Below are 22,531 nucleotides of genomic sequence, written 5' to 3' on the forward strand. Positions count from 1 at the left end.
AGGCAGGACTAAGTAATAACTGGATCATTCCTGACAGGAGTTTGTCTAACCTGTGCTTAAAAACCTCCAATTACAGTGATTACACAACCTCCCTAGGCAATTTATTCCAGTGCTTAACCACCCTGACAGGAAGTTTTTCCTAATGTCACCCTTGCTGCAATTTAAGCCCATTGCTGCTTGTCCTATCCTCAGAGATTAACAAGAACAATTTTTCCATCTTCCTCCTTATAACAACCTTTATGTACTTTATTTCTCCCCTCAGTCTTCTCTGTTTAGTGATCAGTTTTAAATGCAAACGTTTGATAACCTTACTTTGTTTCTTATGCATCCAGGACATTTTGTGTAGTTTTATTTAACTAATAATTTTACAACGCTGGTTTTGTGTATTTTTAATTGAATTCCAATTTCCATCCAAATGCAGCTTGGTACAAATCATGAGTAAAAAAATTATCTATTAAGTGAAAAATACATCATTCAACACATAATAAAAATATAGAAATGAAGAATCTGAATAAATGTATGTTAAGCTGTATAATTACTTAAATAAATGTGTATAGCTATAGTTAAAGCTATGATTTTCTCACAGGGGTTGCAGAAGCCATGGATTCTGCAGGGTCCTCTCACTTCCCGTGGCAGCTGGGAACTGCAGGACACGGTGCGGGCGCCCTGGGCGCCCTCCAAACCTCCATGGCTGGTGGGGGCACCTTGGAGCTCTGAGTCCTTGCAAGTGGTGGGGGGATCCTGCAGCTCCCAGGTGCTGCGGGCAGCAGCGCCCTGGGAGCTCCTAGCAGCCACGGGCAGTGGGGCCCTGGGACCTCCCAGCCCCCGCAGGCAGTGGGGGTGCTCCACTGTTCCCAGCCCCTATGGGAGGTGGGGGATACCCTGGAGCTCCCAGCTCCCACAGGTGGCAGGGGTAACCCAAGAGCTCCGAGCCATAGGCAGTGGAGCACCCCACAGCTCTTAGACATGGATGGTGGGGGGATCCCTCAGCTCGTGCCAGGGTCCCTGGGGGTGGTGTGAGGAGTCTGCAGATCCCCATTTTGTCATGCATATTTTTAGTAAAGGTCATGATAGGTCATGGGCTTCCATGAATTTTTCTTTATTGCCCATGACCTGTCCGTGACTTTTACTAACAGTTTGTGTAGGCATCCTTCAGTCTCAAGAGATTATGGGTATGCACCCAGGAGAGGTAAATCATTTAGTTTTATGGCAGCCACAGACATGGCTGAAGAGACCTACAATCACATTTGAAGGTGATGTTTAGACCCTTTGGGTTCTGCCTTCTGCGAGCTCCTTTCTCCTCTGCTAAGTTGGACTGCTTCCTCTTGTAACTCCAGAGACATTTGTTAAGCTCTTGTTTCCAAAGGCTGCGGTCTTGAGCGCGATCTTCCCATTTGTCCACATCCATGTCCATTTCTTCGAGGTCTTGCCATCACACATCCCTGAAACACAATTTCGGGCGTCCTTTGGGTCTTTTCCCAGATGCCAATTCGCTGTAGAGGATGTTCTTTGGGATGAGCGCATCATTCATTCGGGACACATGCCCAAACCAGTGGAGACATGTCTGGTTGAGGAGTGTTTGCATGCTGGGTGGGCGTGTCCATTTGAGCACCTCAGTTTTGGTAACTTTGTCTCTCCAGGAGATTCCAAAGATTTGACAAAGGCAACGCATATGAAAGCTGTTGAGCCTCTTTTCCTAATGAGAATATAAGTTTCATGTCTCGCTCCCATACAAAAGTGTGCTGATAACACATGCATGATACACAGAGATCTTTGTGTGTTTGTTGTTTTGCCATACCCTCTTGTTCAGTCCAGACATTGTTGTGGCGGCTTTTCCAGTGAGGCTGCTGAGTCCTGTTTCAAGTGAAGAATTGATGGTGACAGCGGACCCCAGGTATGAAACTCATTCACCACTTCAAGTTCATAGTTGTTGATCTTGATGGAGGGTCTTTCCTCAACTCCTTGGCACATTATGTTCGTCTTTTAGCCCGAAGTCCTGGCAGGCTTTGGAAAAATTATTCATTAGGCTTTGAAGATGAGCTTCTATGTGGGTTGTCACTGCTGCATCATCAGCAAAGAGGAGATGTTGAATAAGGGCCTCCCGAGTCTTGGTTTTAGATCTGAGTCTTGCAAGATTGAACAGCTTTCCATCAAATTTTGTGTGCAAGTAGATTCCCTCAGTTGAAGCACTAAAAGCTTGTTCCATTATGAATCTGAAAAGCCTCAGAGATTGAACTGTCATATTCACTGTGACATACAAGTTTTCATGGAATGATTGAATCATGCTTAAGAGCTTGGGGAGACAGACAATCTTTTCTAGAAGTGTGAATAGTCAAAGTCAAAAGCCTTTGTGAGATCGATGAAGGCTATATAGAGGGCCTTTTTTGTTTTCTGCATTTCTCTAGTAGTTGTCTCAGCGAGAAGATCAAGTCAATAGTAGACCTTTCAGCTCTGAAGCTGCACTGTGATTCAGGATAGATTCTGTCTGCAAGGGTCTGAAGTCTGTTCAGGACAACTCAAGCAAAGGCTTTCCTCATAATACTAAGACGGGAAATGCCACGATAGTTGTTACAGTCGCTCCTGTCACCATTGTTTTTATAGAGAGTGATCATGTTGGTGTCTCTCATTTCTTGAGGTACTTCACGTACTAAAAACATATGTGACAAAATCTTAGCCTTAGATGTAGTACATATTCTCCTAATTAGGAAAAAGCACCAGCTTTAGTGGAAGGGCTCTATCAAGTTGCAAATCAACTTGTTTTAATGGTTAGCAATTATTGAGAATGAACCTTTCTTTAGGAAAATAATAAATTCAAAAGGCTTCCTGCTTGAGGATTTAAATTGCTGAACACTGTTTGGGGCTCAGCAACTATACTAGAGCAACCTTCATCTGTTTTTGTATAAAGATTAAGATATTCTTCATTTACAGAAATCAGGCTCAGAAGAGGAGCCATTCAGACAGGGGACAGAGTGTGATGTTTTACATGTCTGTTGGCTTTATGGATAGGGCAGTAGACTAACAAATATAACATCTGGGTTCTAATCCCAGCCTGCCACTGCCCTGCTGTGCGACTCAGAAGCAGAGAGAAATATGAAGTAACATATTCAGTTTTCCCTCTCACCTTTTGTCTGCCTGGTCTATTTAGATATGCAGAGCAGGCAGTCTCTCAGCATGTGTATATACAGTGCCTAGTCCACTCAATTGGTTGAGGACTGTAGGACCTTACTGTAATACTAAAAATTCTCATTTTTTACAGCTTTGGCAATAATTTGTTAATTCTGAATAACTGTTTTCTTACTCTGAATTATACTATAATTCAGTAAGAGAATCATCCAAACAATTTCTATAGGCTACGAGGGACATTTCAAATTAGATTGATAACACAGGGTTAGTTGGTTATTAGATGTAAATCCAGAGCAATAAACATGGCATAAGAGAACTCAAACCCACCCAAACTCAAGTTGTCGGGGCAGGGGCCTCTTGTCTGAAAAATAAGATAAAGTGCAGGAAAATAAATAGGATTAGAACTGCACGGCCATCTTTTCTACAAAGGCAAATATTTGGATAAGTTGGCTGGCAGCCACCTGTAACTATTTATCTTCTTCAACCCCTACCATGGTCTGTTTATTCACCTGTTGCACATTGACTGTCTAAATCCTACACTAGGAACTCTCGGGGGCAGAGTATGTTATTTGTTTGTACAGGACCTTGTACAATGGGATGTTAACCCTTGTTGGGCTCTTTGAATGCTAATAGAAATAATACATTTATTTATTAGGCAAAAAAAAAAAAAAAGTCTGTGCCCAGGGTGTTTGGATTTTGTGTGTCTTTTTAAACAAACCAATGCTCATCAAGTCAGTGTGTCAAGGACTAGGCTTACAATGGAGGAGTTCCTGGTTCAAAGTTCTGTGCCTAGCTGACCAAACCATACTGCTGCTACTCTGAACCATTCCTTTACTGTTTGGTTCCTAAAATGTCTTAATCTGGGCATCAGCAGGAAGGTCTCTAGTGATGCACTGACTGTAGTTTGCAAACCACTGTCTTTGTGGAACACTGTTTTTTTATATCACCACTGACTCATCACCCTTGTTTTTGGGGTTAATGTCATTATTAGATGACTCCTTGAAAAAGAACTGTGGGAGAAGATTCAGTAGGTGGAGGTTTTTTTGTTCTGTTCCTTAATGCTTGCTTCCCCTGCAGCAAGTCTCTGTGGAATACCCATACTATTCAGAAACACCAGCTTGTTTTATATGTTCTTATCCTAGATGACAATAATTGATGTACCTGACCAGCACTTACTGCAAGTAGATATTTCAAATAAATAAATATTCTACATTTTGTTCACCTTGGTGGCAATGTGGGACCCTGGACACACTCTCATTTAGCAGAAAGGGCCCCAAACAGTAAAGTTTGGCTCTGGACTCAGATTTTCCTCAAGGGTCATAGATGATGGGACACAGAGAATTTTAGTTTAGGCCCCATTTCATGGATATCCTTCCCCCTATCTCAAATGATGCTGGCAGTTACAAACTGACCATATTATTAAATGGAGTGAAGGGAAGTTATCTGATGGATTTACTAACTATAAATAAAGTCAAGTGGCTAAATTACAAAGATGAGGTTGAGCAGCCCTGGTTTGTATTGGAGGAGGGAGTAAGTTCTGAAGTTTGCCACTAGAGTGTGCACCGGCTTTTGAAGTGTGCGCTCACACCCTGCTCTTCGAACAATGGATTTAAAAAATGCGTTGGAAATTACCATACATAGTGCAACTTTTAACTTTACTTTTTCATTTTAAGATTGTCAGGTTTTTTTTTTAAGGCCAGAAGATGTTTCTCATCACCCTCCCCCCCCAACTAGTTTCCACATTGCCCGTCCCCTATTGTTATGGGTAATTTACAATCCACATTTGATGGTTTTAGACTGGACTCCTGTTACTGACAATTACTTTTATCTGTAATGTTGGAACATCTGCAAATGATTGCACAGAGCCCTGGCTGGATCAAATGTTGATCCAGAATATCCTGGATAATGCAGCAATCAGACCTCCTCCTTTTTTTTCTTTTAATCCTTCTCTAACACTGTGATTGTGACCATTTCACCCATTCACTTGAGATAAGAATCTCTAATCTTATAATCCTCAAACTGACTTGAAGAGCTGAGTAGGAAAGCAGTTTTCTACTATAATTACCCGAAAGTTAGCCAACCCTGGATCTTGTTTGCATTCAGTGTTGTTGAACTTCTAAACCTATTTTAATACTTATGTTTCTACTACTATGTAAATGAGCAAGTGTCTTGCTACTTACAGTACATCAATCCCAACCACTGATTTCTGTGTAAGGGTGAAGAGTGGTATCTTCTGGCACTTTGTTATAGTAGATTGTTCTTTCATCCAGTAGCTCACATCCTGTCTCAGAAACCTTTCTAGTCAGTCATTCTGGGGGCTCCTTGTAACAGCCGGGATAATAGCAGCTGAGCAGGTAGCACCTTGAGATATATAGGCACACGACTGATATTTTGCCACCTGCATTCTGTATGGTATGTCTACATGTTAAATTTTTAGTCATTTTTAACATGTTGATCAACATGATTTTAAATTTTAGTAGATTCAGGACACAACGTTTATGGCTGCAGCTAACGTTAAATATGACGGAAAAACTGTGGGTCCAGGAACAAATCTTTATGTAGTGTATACGGTACTACTCACAATCATGTTAGTTAGATGTATAAAATCACAACTAAAAATTCAATTAAATTCACCCCTACGCAGAGAGCTCATACATAGCTTATGCCTTATTTTGGGGACTTAGATTGTAAACAGTTTAGATCAAGGATCATCTTTTTATGTTTATGGGGCCTCAATACAGGAGTCCCTATGAGCTACTGTAATACAAATATACTTGATTGCCTTCAACCTGTCCATTTTTGGATGGCCAGTTTGCTGTAGGCCTCATGGAAGAAGTGGATGTTGAAGAGAGATTTGAGGGAGGAAAGGATAGAAACTTACAGATCTGTTCAGGATGGATATTCCATGCATAATGTATCTATTTGAATGTGTGAAATAAATCAAAGCATATTTAAAAACTGTTAAGGCAACGTTATGCTTGAGATTTTAACAATATAAAAGTCAGTTTATTCCAAGCTATACTTTTCTACGTCCTCCAAAAACTTGTCCAGATGACACATCATGCTGGAGAGAAGGTGGAATTCTGCCTTCATTTACACTCAGGAAACCTCAGGATTGCCTGGGTAAAACCAAGGGCAAAATTTAGCCATATGGCATTAAAGTTAACACCATATATAGCTATTAAAAATCCGAGATGTGTTCTGTATGGCTGAGATATGGGGAACTCTGAAGCTACTAAGCTGTATGCATGTAAAATCTCAACCATATTGCAACACTGACAATTTCTTGCATTTTGTAACCAATTAATTTACATAGATTCTGCAGTAATACTCAAATCCACTTTCTAAATTTTAAAATGTAATTAAATATTCTGTAAGTATACCAACTATATCATTTAATGGCTCATTGAGTTTAGAGGTCTTACAGTCCAAGTTTTCTCAATAACATTGTTATCAGAATAAAGACTTCTGGTAATAAAAAACATAGAAAACATGCTGAAATGGCATTTGTGCAATAGGCAGTGAATCTGCGTTTAAACTGATTTGTAACGGGAGGTCTTCGGTTACATAATAAGAAAAAGAAAAGCCGGGTAATGGAAAAAAAACATTTTGCAGGCAATTTATTGTACGCTTCAGAAGATCTTCAGTGCTTTGTTTTTTTGAAGTTTGATTCCTCAAGTAGGACACAATCGGATTCTCTGTTGCCTTCCTGCACCTTGTTGTAGTCCTTTACGTTAGTGCCAAGTGAGTGTAAGATGCTACAAAATCAGAATGTTAGCCATTTATTCCTATTTTGCACTGGTACAAATTACTACAGCAAAGTGCAGAGCGATGGTGAATCTGGTCCATAGTAGTTGGAGATAGCAAAGACCTATTCAGGCCTCCTAAAAGTGCAGTTATAGTTGCACGAGAGACAATATCAGATACTAAACTGATGCTACACTTGATTTTAAGCAAAATGTCAAGAGAAGCTGTGTCCCACAATAATGTAAATTGAGCTATTTAATTGGAATTGCTTTCTGCTGTCTTCCATGTCTACAAGGAAAATGTGTGATAGAAATATATCCTGGTTACATACCTGTCTAGGAGAAATACTAAACACAAGAAAAGGGGATCAGGTAGGGAAGAGTGTGCATATAATAAATTATACTGAGGACAGTATTCTGTTGGGTTTCACTCAACAACATCTTGGGCCAGATCCTCATCTGCTGTAAACTACACTGATTTCAATTGAGTAATGACAATATACTCAAGTTGAGGATCTGCCTCATAGTCTTTATATTACATTTAAAATTATAGCAATATGTTGTGCTTATCAAAAAGAGATATAAACTACCAACAGTTTTATCTCACTGTGCTAAAATACTTGCCAACACCCCCCCGCCCCACCCCGCCTCCAGGTGGCTCTTAAATAAGTGTTAGCAATGATATCTAGTTTAACTGAATGAATATCCTTCTTGGACTAGTTGGGTTCAGATTCAGCTGTGGAACACTGACCTTAAACCACAGAAGTCCTATAGAAATTTAATTTTTTTAAACTTTTGGAAGCATGGCTATCCATTGTATCAACATATCAATAACTTAAGGGAGAAATAACAGCATTCTAGAATAATGGGCCAAAACTCTTAGCTATGCAGCTGTTATTGTGCTGACAAAGTTTTCAAAAGTGATCAGTGATTATAGATACCTCAGTATTTGACTGCCCAAATTGGACACCTCAGAGAGGTCTGATTTTCAGAGGTGAACACTTAGAACTTTCTCAAAATCAGGTCTCTTTAGGGTGCGCCTCAAGTTGGACATCTCAAAAAACAAAAAACGCCATCTTACTAGCTGGCCTTAAAATGTAGGCCTGTACTGTTTACAAGCATTGAGATATCACAGTGGTAGGCGTAGCATAAAAAGCTGACTACAAGACATGGTGTTGAACCCTGGTAGCTCAAGACTGCACATTGTCCCAGTGCAGTAATTCATGATGATAGATTCTCTTGCAGCAGTTGGAGTAGCCTTACTCCTGACCATTATTGTGCTTGAGCACAATGTATAGCTCTCTTTATTTGTCCCACATAGACAGTTTTACAGATTAACAGAGTATCTGGATTGATTCTCTATCAAACAGGGATAAATTAAACGATGGCAATGGTTCTCCTGTTGATCCAGAGATCTCATTTGAAAGTATAGGGTTTTAAATATTGGATTAAAAAATGAAACAATCAACTGTGAGTGCACAAATATGAGGAACTGAGTTTATTCGCTTTGGAGGGTGGGACATACACACTAGAAGATGCTGAAAGCAAATCTGCATTCAGGATTTAACTTTTATGATAAATGCTATTCCTACAAACAATGAGAAGTCCTTGTGGCACCTTAGAGACTAACAAATTTATTTGGGCATAGCTTTCATGGGCTAGAACCCATTTCATCGGATGCATGAAGTGAAAAATACAGAAGCAGGTATAAATACATGGAAGGATGGGAGCTGCTTTACCAAGTGTGAGGTCAGTCTAACGAGATACATCAATGAACAGCAAGATACAAAGGGAGGAAAAATAACTTTTGAAGTAGTAAGAGAGTGGCCCATTACAGACAGTTCCCCCAATACTAATTTCTCCCTACTGTTACTCACACCTTCTTGTCAACTGTCTGTAATGGGCTACTCTCTTACCACTTCAAAAGTTATTTTTCATCCCTTGGTATCCTGCTGTTAATTGATTTATCTCGTTAGACTGACCTCACACTTGGTAAAGCAATCCTCACCCTTTCACGTATTTATACCTGCCGCTGTATTTTTCCCTTCATGCATCCGATGAAGTGGGTTCTAGCCCACGAAAGCTTATGCCCAAATAAATTTGTTAATCTCTAAGGTGCCACAAGAACTCCTTGTTGTTTTTGCTGATACCGACTAACACGGGTACCACTCTGAAAAGTGTTACTTGTACAGACATCCTCTGGAACCCTTAGCCATGTTACGAGACTTGATAATGTCATGTTTCTCCCCTAATCACTGAAGAATTTATAATAATAACCAACAACAGTAACCATAAGACAAGTCAGCTCAAACGTGTCACTCCTAAAAAAGGAATCCATCTGAGTAAATGTGATTGTGGATACTACACTTAGGAATAACCATAAATAGTAACAGAGCTGCAGAGAAATCCCAGTAGTGACAGGCAAGGATTATTGTTCCAGACCATGTAGATAGTGTAGTAATTCTGCCATATGTTCATAATTAAAGAGATTTTATTTTATTTCATTTCATTCATAAGAGGAACATTTACAGATTAGCCAGAGTATGTACAATTTTAAAAATTAGCCTTTCATAAAAAACATTGGTAGATGAAAACAAACTATCCTAACTTGAGACACTGAGTGTTAAAGCTATCACCCTCTTTGACAGCTACAGCCTCAAGCAGCGCTTGCTTCTTCTGCATACTGCGGGATGACTCCAGTTCATACATAGTTGTCAAATTGAAAAGAACACTCTCATGTAGGTAGTGTTTAGGGTCCTGCTGAACCATTCCTTCCAACTGCCGGAGGGAATCCTTCAATTTTCCAAGATAAAGCAAACAAACAGCTGCATTGTTATTAGCCTAGAGAAAAAGATTATAAATATATATTGAGCCTGGAGTCAAACCAAATTTAATAAGTCTTCACTTTTTTTTTTTGGTGTGCATATAATTGCAATTGTTGAAATGTATTATTTATCCTACAATTCTTTTATCCTTGGCATTGGGAGCTTGGTTACTTTCAGTGTTTATCCCATAACAAAAACTGGCTGACCTCCAACATCTGAAGTTCTAAAAGACAGAAGAATCCAAGCTGGAATTCAGATTGGTAAAAGGACTCAATATATAATGTTAAAAGTGAGCTGAAAGTGGTTTCAGGTAACACACTTGTCCTTGAATCCTCCTGCCAATTATTCTAGTTTTACACTTATTTATTCCTATTTTTAATAATGTCCTTCTCTCCCCTGCAGCTACATGAAACATAGATGCAAACAGGGGAAACCGATTTACTGAAACTGACTTTTAAGTCAATGGGTAGATTCACTAGCTAGGGCAGTCCAAATAAATCCCAAATGCTCATCAGGTTCCATATCCTGTTCATCAGAGCAAAATGTATTAAGTAACACAAGGTACAAAAGAGACAAAAGCAATACGAAATGCTTGGCAATGGAGACTTTCACACTTTCTGAAAGCTGGGGATGGGGGAGGACACAATCCGCTTCCCTAAGAAGCTCTTAGAGGTCTCCCACAAATGAGGGGAATCTGTCTCTATTTATAGCAGGTGGCGTTTGTAGCCTGCAGTCATATGACTCCAAGCATGTGCTCCCTGAACTTGGTTCCCTCAGTCTTAAAGGGGCCTGGGAACATGGCACTGGGGACACATGCTTGTGCCCAAGGATCAGCATACTGATACATCCCTAGAATCAGAGAGCTGCCAAATATACAAGTAAACAAGATGAAAAAAACTGACAATTCTTCTGTAATGTCTTTCAGTGATAAGAATTTTAGGCTCTGATTTACAGCTGGTTATATATGGGCAGACCCATGTGCATGCACAGATGCAGTTGCAGGATCAGAAGCCTTTAGTGTTATTTCTAAAAATAGTAATTAAAATGAGTTAAAAAAGTGCGATTTTTCAAGCTGATAGTGTCCCTTTAATACCCATGACAAATTATTTTCCCATATGTTGGCAATTGCCATTTTGTTTTCAAGTATGTACCTCTAACAAAACAAAGCCAATATATAAAAGCCTTCACTGAGCCCCCTTAACATGTAACCCATTACAATGCATGCAGTAAACAATCATGCTTTTCAGGTAAACTGGTCCTGCCTTCCCCTACCCATCCCTTTGTTTTTATTTGTATCTTATCTTTATGTACAGAGAAAGCTCTTTGGAGCAGGGACCATCTCTCATTTTTCTATAAAACTCCAAGCACCTTTTGGGTGCTATCTAAATCTAACAGATAAGCTATGACAGAACCACTCAGGTGTCAATTCAATGTAGCAGATCTGGAGTCTTACCACAGCATTTGCAGAGTCAATCCTTAAAATTTCCGTGAAGGCTCTGTGAGCTTCTGCAAAGTTATTCTGACCAAGATGGAGAAATGCTCTAGAAAGTAAGTGACGTGTGAGTCAGTTATCCTGAAAAACCCAAGGTGATAATACATTTCAAATGGAACTGAGACCACTTTTTATTTTCCCTCTTATAGATGTGAGAGTTTTTGACATTTGCTCTTCACAGTGTAATCAGGAGCCAGCTGTGAGACACCAATTTACAGACAAATGAAGTGACACTTCAGATCACTGGCCACTTCAGATACTGTCTCACCAAAGCAATGCTTTTCTATATTTGTTGTTAAAATGCAGAGAGTCTTCCTAAAATAATTTCTCTATGAAACTACAAGTGTTATATCTGTTTCCAGAACACACTTGTAATAGTATTGTACTTGTCAAAAATATTTAGCCAATATGATAAACACCAAAAACTGAGGACTCCATCATGTATCTGATTTACTAGTGCATACCTTGGCACCTGTTTGAAGCTAACAAGTGCTGGGTCTGCACTAGTGAATCTATTTGCAGGATCAGAATCCAAAAGAGCGTCTTTGTTCCTAAAAGTATATATTGAAAAAATAGGGTAACATATTCTTCAAAGCATTGCATGAGAAAAAACTTTGTAAAATCAATTCTTGTAATTAAAGAGTTTCAAGCCACAATGACTACACCAAGTAATACAGATCACATGGTGTACATGCCATTCAGTTTCACTTCTGACAGATGTAGTTACATAAAAGAGCAAGACAGAGAAAGAGATACTCTCAAGGGTACTTTAAAACTCACAATGCGCATTTTGCAAAATCATATTTTTAAATTTCATTTAGCTCTTAAATTATCTACCTGTTCATTAAAACCATAATTTGGTACTGTAGTCCATCCCATTTCTGACTCATTTTCTCAACATCTTGAAAATATTTTTCTGCAGTTTTTATATCTCCAATCTGGATGACAAAAATCACAAGAAAGTTAGGACAATGCAAGAGAAAGACCCATTCAAATGTTATCTTCATGGGACATCCTTCCACAAAGAACCAAAATGTGAAAACATATGAAGTATTAAAGTAACTGGCATCATAATTCTACCTCTCCGATTAGTCATTATTCACTGTGAATGGACTAAAGCCATTATCAAGGCAGACTTTTACAATTCCTCATTAAGCTCATAGAAGTGAATAAAAAAAATTACATACAGCGTCCTCTTCCCTAAGGCTCTGGTTCTTAAACTGAGCTCAGAGGAACATTAGAATATTATGTAGTGATGGTTTTGTCTCCTCATTTCTAGCTGCTTTGACAGGTGTCCAGGGTCTCCATTGTAAAGAAAACCACAGAGGTTTGCAAAATGAGCTGGAAATGAGAAGATAGCAGAGCTAACTCCAATAGCTACTACACAAGAGAGGAAACAGGATCACTCTTCAAAGCCAGGAGCTACCAATCATAAGCGTGATGGCGCATGGTAACCAGGTAGCTTGTGGAAGACCCATTCTTCAGATGACCACCCCACCTATGACCAGAGGAGACCTAGTCCCCTCCCAAGCAATCACCCCACAGCCAGAGACTAGAGAAGAACCCCCCACCACAGCTGCTACCGAGAGAAAAATACCAGGTAGAGAAGCCACTTAGAAGAGCCTCAGTGAGGGTACTGAGGAAGGGGTAAGGTGGTGAATTCAGAAGTATTGAGCTAGATGATAAAGGGGGTGCATGGGTAGAAGGAGTGATGGATTTGGGAACTGTCAGAAAACAGAACTGATTTTTTTTGGGAGGGTGGTCAAGGTTAAGTGAATCAAATGTCACAGTTTTTAAAGTTATGAGTGACTATTTTAGGAAATAAGCTTTTCTTCTCTTTTAGCAAAAATATGGTAGTTTACAAAACTTGTTATCATGAACAATTCTTATTTCTTAACTGTATCTCAGTATTCAAGTCTCTGAATAATATGCAATTACTATACATAAACTATTAATATATAAGTGCCTTTACTCCGTTAAACAAATGGAAAATATTTATCTCTTTTGCTTTTCCAGGATATTTGACATACAAGAATCAGTTTAAATTACTCCTGGAATTTTAACCATTTAAAATTACTTCCCTGCCACTGGATTTTACTTAATTAATTCAGGAATTGCAGTCACTTTTTCTGAACTAATTTAACTATTAGGATTATTAAAACTTCCAATTTAACATGAAAACCCTCGTTAGCCTCAAATAATGAAACCCATGGTTAATATTCCTCCAGTGTAATCTGCACTGCCTAACTGAATTATTTTTCAGAAATTTTTTTAGGCGCTATTTTTAAATCCCCTTTGCTGTAATCTATTGCAGAGACTGGGGTTAAAATAGTCACAGAACAACATAAAACCACGGGTTTGTATATTAGACAGTAATTTCACCTTTCAAGTCCTTTGATGGAGTTATTCAAATAGCAAATAAGGGTCGGCTAGCAAGCAGATTCAGAGTACTTTAGGAGCACAAAATGAAATACTGAAGCCCAAACCATCTTCACTGTTTCCTCCTAACCTATTAGTCTGAATTTGTCTCTGATGTGCCTCAAGTGGTTGCTGACAGCTTTACTCACATTACCTCTTAAAGCATCTTGGGGATAGACTGGGGCCTTTTCTGCTTTTTCCGAATCTCTCCCCTCATTTAGTATTTATATGATGGTAGCTACTGAAGGCCTCATTCAAAATCAGGGCCTCACTGTGTTAGGTGCTCTGTGAATACATGGGAAGACATGATTCCTGCTCTAAGACGCTCATAACAAATTAAAGATAAGTGACATTTGGAAGGTGAAGGATATAGGTAATATCAGACAGAAACACCACACACACACTATTTTGTATACTTAAAAAGAAAATTAAAAACCCTTCAGCTATACCTCACTGCCCCTGAAACAATACATTCTTGTAGGCATTATGGAAGAATTGGGTTTTGTGAGAAATTTGAAGTAAGAGAGGATACAACACTTGGCTTATCCTTATGCCAATGTTACGTCTCCCAAGACTCCACCCTTCACTTCATTTTCATAGCACTTCTTCACTAGTCACATCTAGAAATTCACCACTGCATTACTTCACACTTAGGAGTTGAATTCTACTCCCAAAATATCTTTGGGACTTTCATAAATGTGTAAAATCAGGCTCATTGTGACCCTTCTGGTTGCAATTCATGGCTAATAGAACAGTTTGAGACTACTTGGGAATCACTTGGCAATAATTTTCTGTGAAAGTATGAGGCTTGAGTTCTGAAAAGCTCCCTTTGCCTTTCCCCTTGGTTTCTGCAAAAGGTTTTTGTCTTCTTCTCATGGAGTTTGCCTGTTCTAGGGTTCAAACATGCTAGACAGCTGACACCTACACATGTTGGCTCCCAACACCTCTTATCTGCACCTCTCTCTGAGTTCACACCCCTCTTAGTTTTGTTTACATGCTCAGTGATGACTTCTTTTGACATCAAATTCCTCTATCATTTGCTTAGCACTCTCCAGATGGAATTTGTTGCTATTAAATTTCAGTCCAGTCTACCCTCTCTCAATGAGGTTTTATACTTATTTTCATAAACAGGCAATTTGAATTCTTCTTTTATTCTTATATTTAAAAACTACCAAATAAAAACGGGAAATATTGCCAAGCAATAAAGACATTCTCCCTGATGCACCAGGCCAAAGACCTATTTGCATTTAGAAGTGGTATTTTCATTAGCTATTGTCCAGGGTTATGTCAGCAAGCCAACAGTTGCCTCAGGCTTTATTTTCCATTCTGCTATGCTATGAGGAAAGGTCCAGTTCTGGCAGTAAAGCCATTAATTCAAATAATCCCATGTCATAGCCAACCATCAAGGAGGATGACAACTTGACAGGATTCTCTTCAGAGCCTGTTAACACCATTCTTTTAAGTTGGATGGACAGACTGCTCTTCAGAGACATGGGGCAGTCTATGGCCACTCTCTCGAGGTTGAGAGTGTTAATGCAGTCACTGATGTATCAGAGAGAAAGACTTCAGGAGCAGGAAGTGATCTCTGCTTTGTCGGATGACAGTGCCAAGTAAAGCAATCAGTCTGGCTGACTGATTTTTCTATTATGACCCAGAATTATCAATGATGTGAACTTTGAGTAGCTTTATTCATAGTTATACCTTTCTTTAACACACATAATTAGTAGAAGTTGTCTATAATTAATGTACTTTTATATTTCTCAATTTTATAGGAATTTCACTTTAACGTTCTGATCAATTCTGATTCAGAAAAAACCTTCAACCACCACCACCACCACGACCACATTTCTACTGAATGATCAACTACGTTGAAATAAAATTCCTGCTAGAAAAATTGAAAATTCCATAATTGGATTTGTTTGAATGACAACCTATATGATTTCAAACAAACAATAATAATTTAATTATCTTTCATCCAAGTAAAAAGAAACCCCAAATACGATAGTTTAATTTTATAGTCTGAGCACCACAGACAAGAAGAAAGTTTATAAATAATTATATCATTTAAACACTAATATTTCCTTTATTAATAAAAGAGAAAGTCTGAAGTGTTTAACATTAGGGAATGTTACAAACCCATTCTTTATTGATTTGTGGGATCTGAAATGTTAGGACTTCAATTTTCACCAGATTACTATGTAGCATAGTAATAAGAGATCCTTTTTTGAAAAACAATTTAATATTGCAACAGTATTTAATAGATGTAATCTACACAGCCATATGCACACTATTTGTACACATGAAACACTGCTGGTTTTTCTCTCCACAATGGAAATAATGCCATGGCAAAAGGAAGGTGAGGAAATTCTCACATGGCTTTTGGATTAAGTTGTTTAGGGCGCAGTTTGATTAAACACCAGGAGCCTGCATGGGTTTGAAGAAGACGGAAATTAGATTTGGGGTGAAATCCTGGCCCCATTAAAGTCTGTGGGAGTTTTGCTATAGACTCTAGTTGGATCAGGATCTCACCCTTTGAATGGATATAATTACTAGGCGTAATTTCCATAGCGTCATCTTTGTTAGATAATGTAATTAAGTTTGATTCACCACTGTAAATACTTTACATTTTCTAATCTAGTCAAATGTTTCATGGTAGAAACTCTGTTTTATCTTATTTTAAAGTCTCTACTACATTTAGGTTACCATACATATGCCTAATGAGAATAAGAACAGAGTTTTAAATATACAATTGCTCATTACATTACTGTCAACAACGTTACTTAGCATATTCAGAGTAACATATATACCTGAAGAAAAATCCTTCCAATTCCACTCAACAGCTGAGGTTCCTGTTCTGGGTAATATTTGATGACTGTGTGATATGCATCTACAGCAAGCACATAGTCCTAAAGGGGGAAAAAAGCACATGACTAGATTTTTAAGCTCAGCATTCACTCATTGTTTTATGTACGCTGTTTTTAAAAAGTGTGCTAGCAGTAAACAGATATTAATGAGAACAGGTACAGAATTAAAATCATTGCAAAAGTTTAATGTTAATGGAATTTCCTCCCAACATAATAGTGCTAGCTGCTGACTATTCTAACATTCTGACTATTCAGTTCTATTGGAAATGTACACTACAGCCAGTGATAAAGTGGAAGAATTTTCTTTACATTTCTTTTTCCAATTGGATCATGTCTCTCCTCAGCAAAATTACCAACAGAACCTGACCATTTACTCTTCAACTTCCAAAAATGTTTTAGGGTGGCATTTTCAAAAGCACCTAAGTGAGTTAAGAGCACAAGTGCCATTTCGTCTAAATCAATGGGGATTATGAACCCAAGAGATTTAGGCACTTCTGAAAATTCCATGTGTAAATTGTAATACAAGGACTTCTACTGCAATGCTCAGAATCAAAACCATATCAGAGACTAAGGGGCACAGCCTGCTTTTTCCAGGCTGTAGACAAGCATCTCAAGATAGCTAGCATACACTCTGCCTAGCAGCCTACCATTTTGTTTTGTTTTGCCTCTTGAAGGTGCTTAATCTCTGCAAGTTTTAATGCTGAAAAGCAACAGGGGTCACTTTTCCCCCTAACTTACTAGGAAAAAATGCTGCAGGCATTTCTTCTTCCTTCTCCTCTACTCCATAACTGATGGGAGATAATGTGAACTTTGTTACGTTTTCTTATGGCTGTATTTAAAATGACTAAGCCCCTCCTATTTCTGACCCAGATCACTCCCTGTAATAATTCAATTTTGCAGTAACAAAAATCAAGAGATCTTCAATTGCAAACAATTTGCAAACTGTGACTATAATTTATTAACAATGATAAACGTATAATATTTAATAACTGACATATTTAGAGCTCTTGTTGTCACTCTGATGCACCATGTCATACTAAATGTTACTGTATCAATACTGGCTATCCCAGAAGTTCAAAAATCCAACAGACTGACCCTAAAAAAGTCAGGAGGTTTTATTTGGTCTGCCTTCTTTTGAACTCCCCCTTCCATCAATGTGTGGGTGATATTTACACTGTGGAGAACTCTCACAAATTATAAAACTTGAGTGAGCACGTGTGGATACAGGTTAACACTATCAAGTGCTGCTAGACTGCCTCCTCACGATTCTTCCCCCACCTCCAATATCCAGATAGGCAGAAAACTTCTCCCACAAATCAATGGGAAATAATTCATAGAGCAGCTCAACTTATTGCAGTGCTAAGAATCATGGGATGTGTACCCAGAGGTCTTTGTGCCACACGAGTGCATGCCGCTGCTTGAATATTATTTTGCATTGTGGCTGCTCCACCTTGAGCTATGCTAACTTCAGAGATATAACTTGAAGGTAGAGAACTTGAATTAACTCTTCGGTGAAGAGACAAAGCAGTCTGTCACTTCATATGTCTAAAGGGACAATTATACGTAACCAATTACACATAATAAAAATGCAACAGTAAAACAAATGGGATGTTATACTAATTCACTTTTAAATGCAATATTTTACAACATAAAATAATTCCAGTAATTACTCTGCGGTCATTACCCTAACTTTTATACATATATATAGTTTTTCACCCCACATCAGTACAAGCAGGGTTGGAAACCACAATCTTCAGATCCAAAGCACAGACCTCCTCCACTTCATCTAAGAGAGTAAGTGATAGGAGGAAAGTATGCTGTTATCTGTATGAGGACTAGCCCATACAGGGAGACACCACGCACACAGTTAGTGGGTTACAGAAATGGAAGGCTGGACATCAGGATAACTGGCTTGTATTCCTGGTTCTGGGAGCAGATTCTGGTGTAGTGGTTACAGAGAGCATAACCTAATGAAACAATGCCCCTGCTTGGGACATATGTAGGGTTGTATTCTGGGTGTAAAAGGGTGAGTCGCTAACACTTCAGCTAAAGAACCACACCTCTTTGCATGAATGCAGTAGCAGAATCATTAATGTGTGTGGCTTACCCACTACGCTATGGCAGAAAGCCACATTGCACTAGTGTCAGTTATACAGGCACCTCATTTGACAGGTTCCTTCTGGGAGACTATGTTGCAAAATGGATAAACTTAGCTCTGTCATATTAGAGACTTGTGTTTCATTATCAGCTCTGCCTGAAGCGGGCTTGTGTAAGCTCCCACTTATCTGTGCAAATTGTGAAGGACAGTTACCCTCCCATATGATATGAAATCTTGGCTTAAGATCAAGAAGGGTATAGAAACGTTAACAGCAGTCACTGGAAGCATCAGGACTAGAATTCATAATCCTGGGACTTAAAAGGTTCACGCACCTTCCACTAAACTATAAAACATAAATAGGGAGTTCTCTCTCTCTCACACATTGCTTCCTAAAAAAAAAAAAATCACATGAAGGCTGAAGATTTTTGCATAAGAATGCCTGCAGGAGGGGACAAATTTGCATTACACATGATAAATTTATGAGAATGGGCAACATTGTGTTAAATTTTAATAACTTTTGAATCAAGGACTATTTAGACGTAAACCTAGATAGACTTATTCATGTAAATAGTCCCAATGAATCCAATCAGGCTATTTGCACGAAGAAAAGTAAAATATGTTTCTTGTACTGAAATGCATCTGTGTTTGTATTAAATAATCTTTGTATTAGACAGGTTGTTCAAAATTTGTGATTTATTTTAAATCCAAATAATTTAAATATGATCTTTAGTTCATTGGAGGTAGGAACAAATGTTCATGCTCAGTGGTATGCTGGGATCAGGTACAGAAACTAGAGACTAATAATCACCTTTCGTTTTTGCACCCTAAACTGGTCATTAGGATTAGTCCTGAGAAACTGGTCCTGAGAAAGGAGGATATGAATAACTTTCTTAAAAAGGAAAAAAACTTGGCCTTTTCCCTCTCTGTAGTACTTTTGTAGTGGCTGTGAAAACAGAGTTTCACAGTGTTATGAATCCAGAAGATAGTACTACAGCATAATTAAAGCAAGAGAGACGACAATGTATGCTGTCTTTGTCTTTTAAATCAGAACAGAATCCAGATCAGAAGAGAGTCCTTAGACATCAGACTCTTGCGTCACTAGGACAGATTGCTGTCTTCCCTTCCTCCTCCACATCTTTTAATTGTAGTAGACCCAGATACCCCTCCCACTCCGGAAAAAAAATCTCTTCTGGTTTTGGTTCTACTAGCAGCAAGCTATCCAAAAGTGGGTACAATTCTGAATAAGTAAGTTCTTATGTTCTTTATATGTTTTAAAATATGGCACTTGCTTTTAATTAGAGTGCATCTATGTTATGCATAGGGATGTCATTTAAGAGTTTATTTTTCAGTGACAACAAATTTGGTAAGACTGCAAAAGTTTGGATGGAACTTTTTAAAAATTAAAATGTTTCAGGTTGACGAAGTAAAAATGCAATGCAGATTTTGTGTGTGTGTGTGCAATCAATCAGATTGCTGAAAGGAGGTAATGCATTGCATTAGTTGGATCTGGAATGAATGCTCCCTCATGCTGCTGCATTCAGTAGTCTAGATACGATGAAGATAGGAGAAAGATAATTCCGTATCTGAGGAAGAATGGTCAAGTGTTAGAGCAGTGGTTTTCAAACTGCGGGTTGTGATCCAGTACTGGGTTGCGGAATATAAGACAATGGGTCAGCACTGCTGACCGAGCCGTTAAAAGACCCTACGGCGGTGCTGTCCGGCTAAGGCAGGCTAGTCCCTACCTGTTCTGACACCATGCTGGACTCGGGAAGCAGGCAGCAGCAGGTCTGACTCTTAGGCAGGGGGGCCACAGAGCTTTGTGTGCTGCCCCCACCCCAAGCGCTGGCTCTGCACTCCTATTGGCTGGGAACCGGCCAATGGGAGCTAGGGGGCAGTGACTACAGGTGAGAGCCACACAGAGCTGCTTGCGCACCTCTGCCTAGGAGCTGGACCTGCTGCGGCCACTTCTGGGGCGCAGTGTGGTCTGTGGTGCCAGGACAGCCATGAAGCCTGCCTTAGTACCCCCACTGCGCTGCTGACTGGGAGATGGCTGAGGTAAGCCCGTGCCCCAACCCTGCAAACCAATCTCCTGCTGCCCCAATCCTGAGCCCCTCACAAATGCAGAGCCCCTCCCTGCACTCCAAACCCCTCATCCCTGGCCCCACCCCAGAGCCTGCACCCCCAGGCCAGAGTCTTAACCCCTTCCGCACCCCAACCATCTGCCCCAGCCCTGAGCCCCTCCCACACTCCAAACCCCTCATCCCCAGCTCCACTGAGTCACAGGAATCAACAGTTTTCCATAACTGGGTAGCCGGAAGAAAAGTTTGAAAACCACTGGATTAGAGGACTAGCCTTGGGTAAAGGAGTCCCAGGTTCAATTCTCTGTTCCACCACAGGTTTCCTGTGTGATCGTGGGTCACTTTCTCTGTGCCTCAAATCACCACCTGTAAAATAGTATTCTTTTCTACCTAACAGGGCTATTAGTGAGGTGCTCATGTGGCCATGTAAGGACAGAACTCCATGGGTCTCGTAAGTTTTCGTTTCAGGATGGTCAAGAAGAATGACACTGAGGGGAATTTATTGAGTTTAATCTTTAAGGCTAGGTTTATTAAAAGAGCCTAAAGGTGTTAGGCACCCAACTCCCATGGAAACTAACTGTTTTAGGCTCCTTTGACAATCCTAGCCTTTAAGATAATCTATAATTATATTTCAACAAATACTAGTTAACTTTCTAGCCAAAGGAAAAGGTTAATAAAATTTACAGCTGGAAATTAGTCCATGTTTTTTACACCAAGTTACAGGGAATATTATTATAGTTCAGTAAATAACTATTATTATTATCATCATCACCAATCTACCCAACAGCACAAATGATTCAAGTAACAAACAGTCCTTCAGAATCAACATAGAATTATATCCCAATATTATATATTGTCACTAGATGGCGATAGATTGCACTGATTCAGTTCAGAATTTGTTGGTTTATTCATTACACCGGAAAACAAAAAGCTTCAAAACTGAATGATATATTTTACAATGAATACTCCTCTAGAAGTATATTACATACAACTGATATCTCTTACAGATATCTGAAGCTTTGTGTAATTAATTTTCTCAAAGAACACTGATCCTCAAAAAAGACCATGTTTAAAAATCATTATTTGAAGAAATAATTTGTTATCAATTAAAGCAGAAGGCAGATTTGAATATATGAGCATTGTTTGTTATTAAGACTGTTTTAACATTTGAGAACATTTAAAGGAAAAAACAAACAAGAAGCCAATTTACTGTTGTCAGAGGGTTTGTGGCATATATAGTACAGATTATCTTCACATTTTGTCCTGATTTTAATTGCAATATGACTTATGTTTGAAAATTACTCTTAAAAGATTCTGACTCTTTTCTAGTTCTTGAAAATTATGTGCACCATGGAAAGGCACATGCAACATATTCAAGGACGAGTTTAATACAGGTAATGGGTATGTTGGGGTTCAATAGCAACACGTATTATTATGTGGGAAATCTGAATACTGGAAATAATCTTGGAATTCTAGTTTCCTAGATTGAGAGTTTCCCCTGTTTTGGGGAAATGCAGGAAGGAGAATGAGGGCAGTTCCCTTGAAGAACCTTGTCAGAAACACTGATGACTGGCTTAGAAGTTAGAGTTCATGCCACTACTGAAATGAGAAGAAAATACCAAAAAAAGGATGAAAGGGGAACAGAAACAAGAATGGGATATAGACGCAGAAAAGAAGAGGAGTGCAGAAGTAACTAAAGGAGACATAAGGAGCTTGGGAAAAAAAAATCAGTATAGTTACAAGCAAAGTTACTGTATAACTAGCTGGAAGCCTGCAGTGTTTGTTAACTATATTTCTTTAACTGGATACTTTTATACTCCAGTTATAGATTTAAGTTTGGGATGGAGATTAATTTTTTTCCTCCCTGCATTTCAAAAAGGGGAGTTT

General features: G+C 39.0%; 1 protein-coding gene across 2 annotated transcripts in view; it reads right to left on the bottom strand.

The window, feature by feature from the left end:
- Positions 1–9,260: 9,260 nt before the first annotated feature.
- Positions 9,261–22,531, bottom strand: part of TRAPPC12 (trafficking protein particle complex 12) — an 85,647-nt gene continuing 72,376 nt past the window's right edge. The window contains exons 9-12 of one of the 2 annotated variants that reach the window (XM_030555498.1): positions 16,412–16,510; positions 12,024–12,124; positions 11,148–11,235; positions 9,261–9,710 (exon numbers count right to left, since the gene is read on the bottom strand). In XM_030555498.1, coding sequence (XP_030411358.1) covers positions 9,468–9,710; positions 11,148–11,235; positions 12,024–12,124; positions 16,412–16,510 — 531 coding nt within the window. In that variant the 3' untranslated portion in view covers positions 9,261–9,467. Of the gene's footprint in view, positions 9,711–11,147; positions 11,236–12,023; positions 12,125–16,411; positions 16,511–22,531 lie in introns of those variants that run through there. The other variant, XR_003999490.1, reaches the window with a different exon arrangement.

This window comes from Gopherus evgoodei, chromosome 3, assembly GCF_007399415.2.
Source record: "Gopherus evgoodei ecotype Sinaloan lineage chromosome 3, rGopEvg1_v1.p, whole genome shotgun sequence".
Classification (NCBI taxonomy): Eukaryota; Metazoa; Chordata; order Testudines; family Testudinidae; genus Gopherus; species Gopherus evgoodei.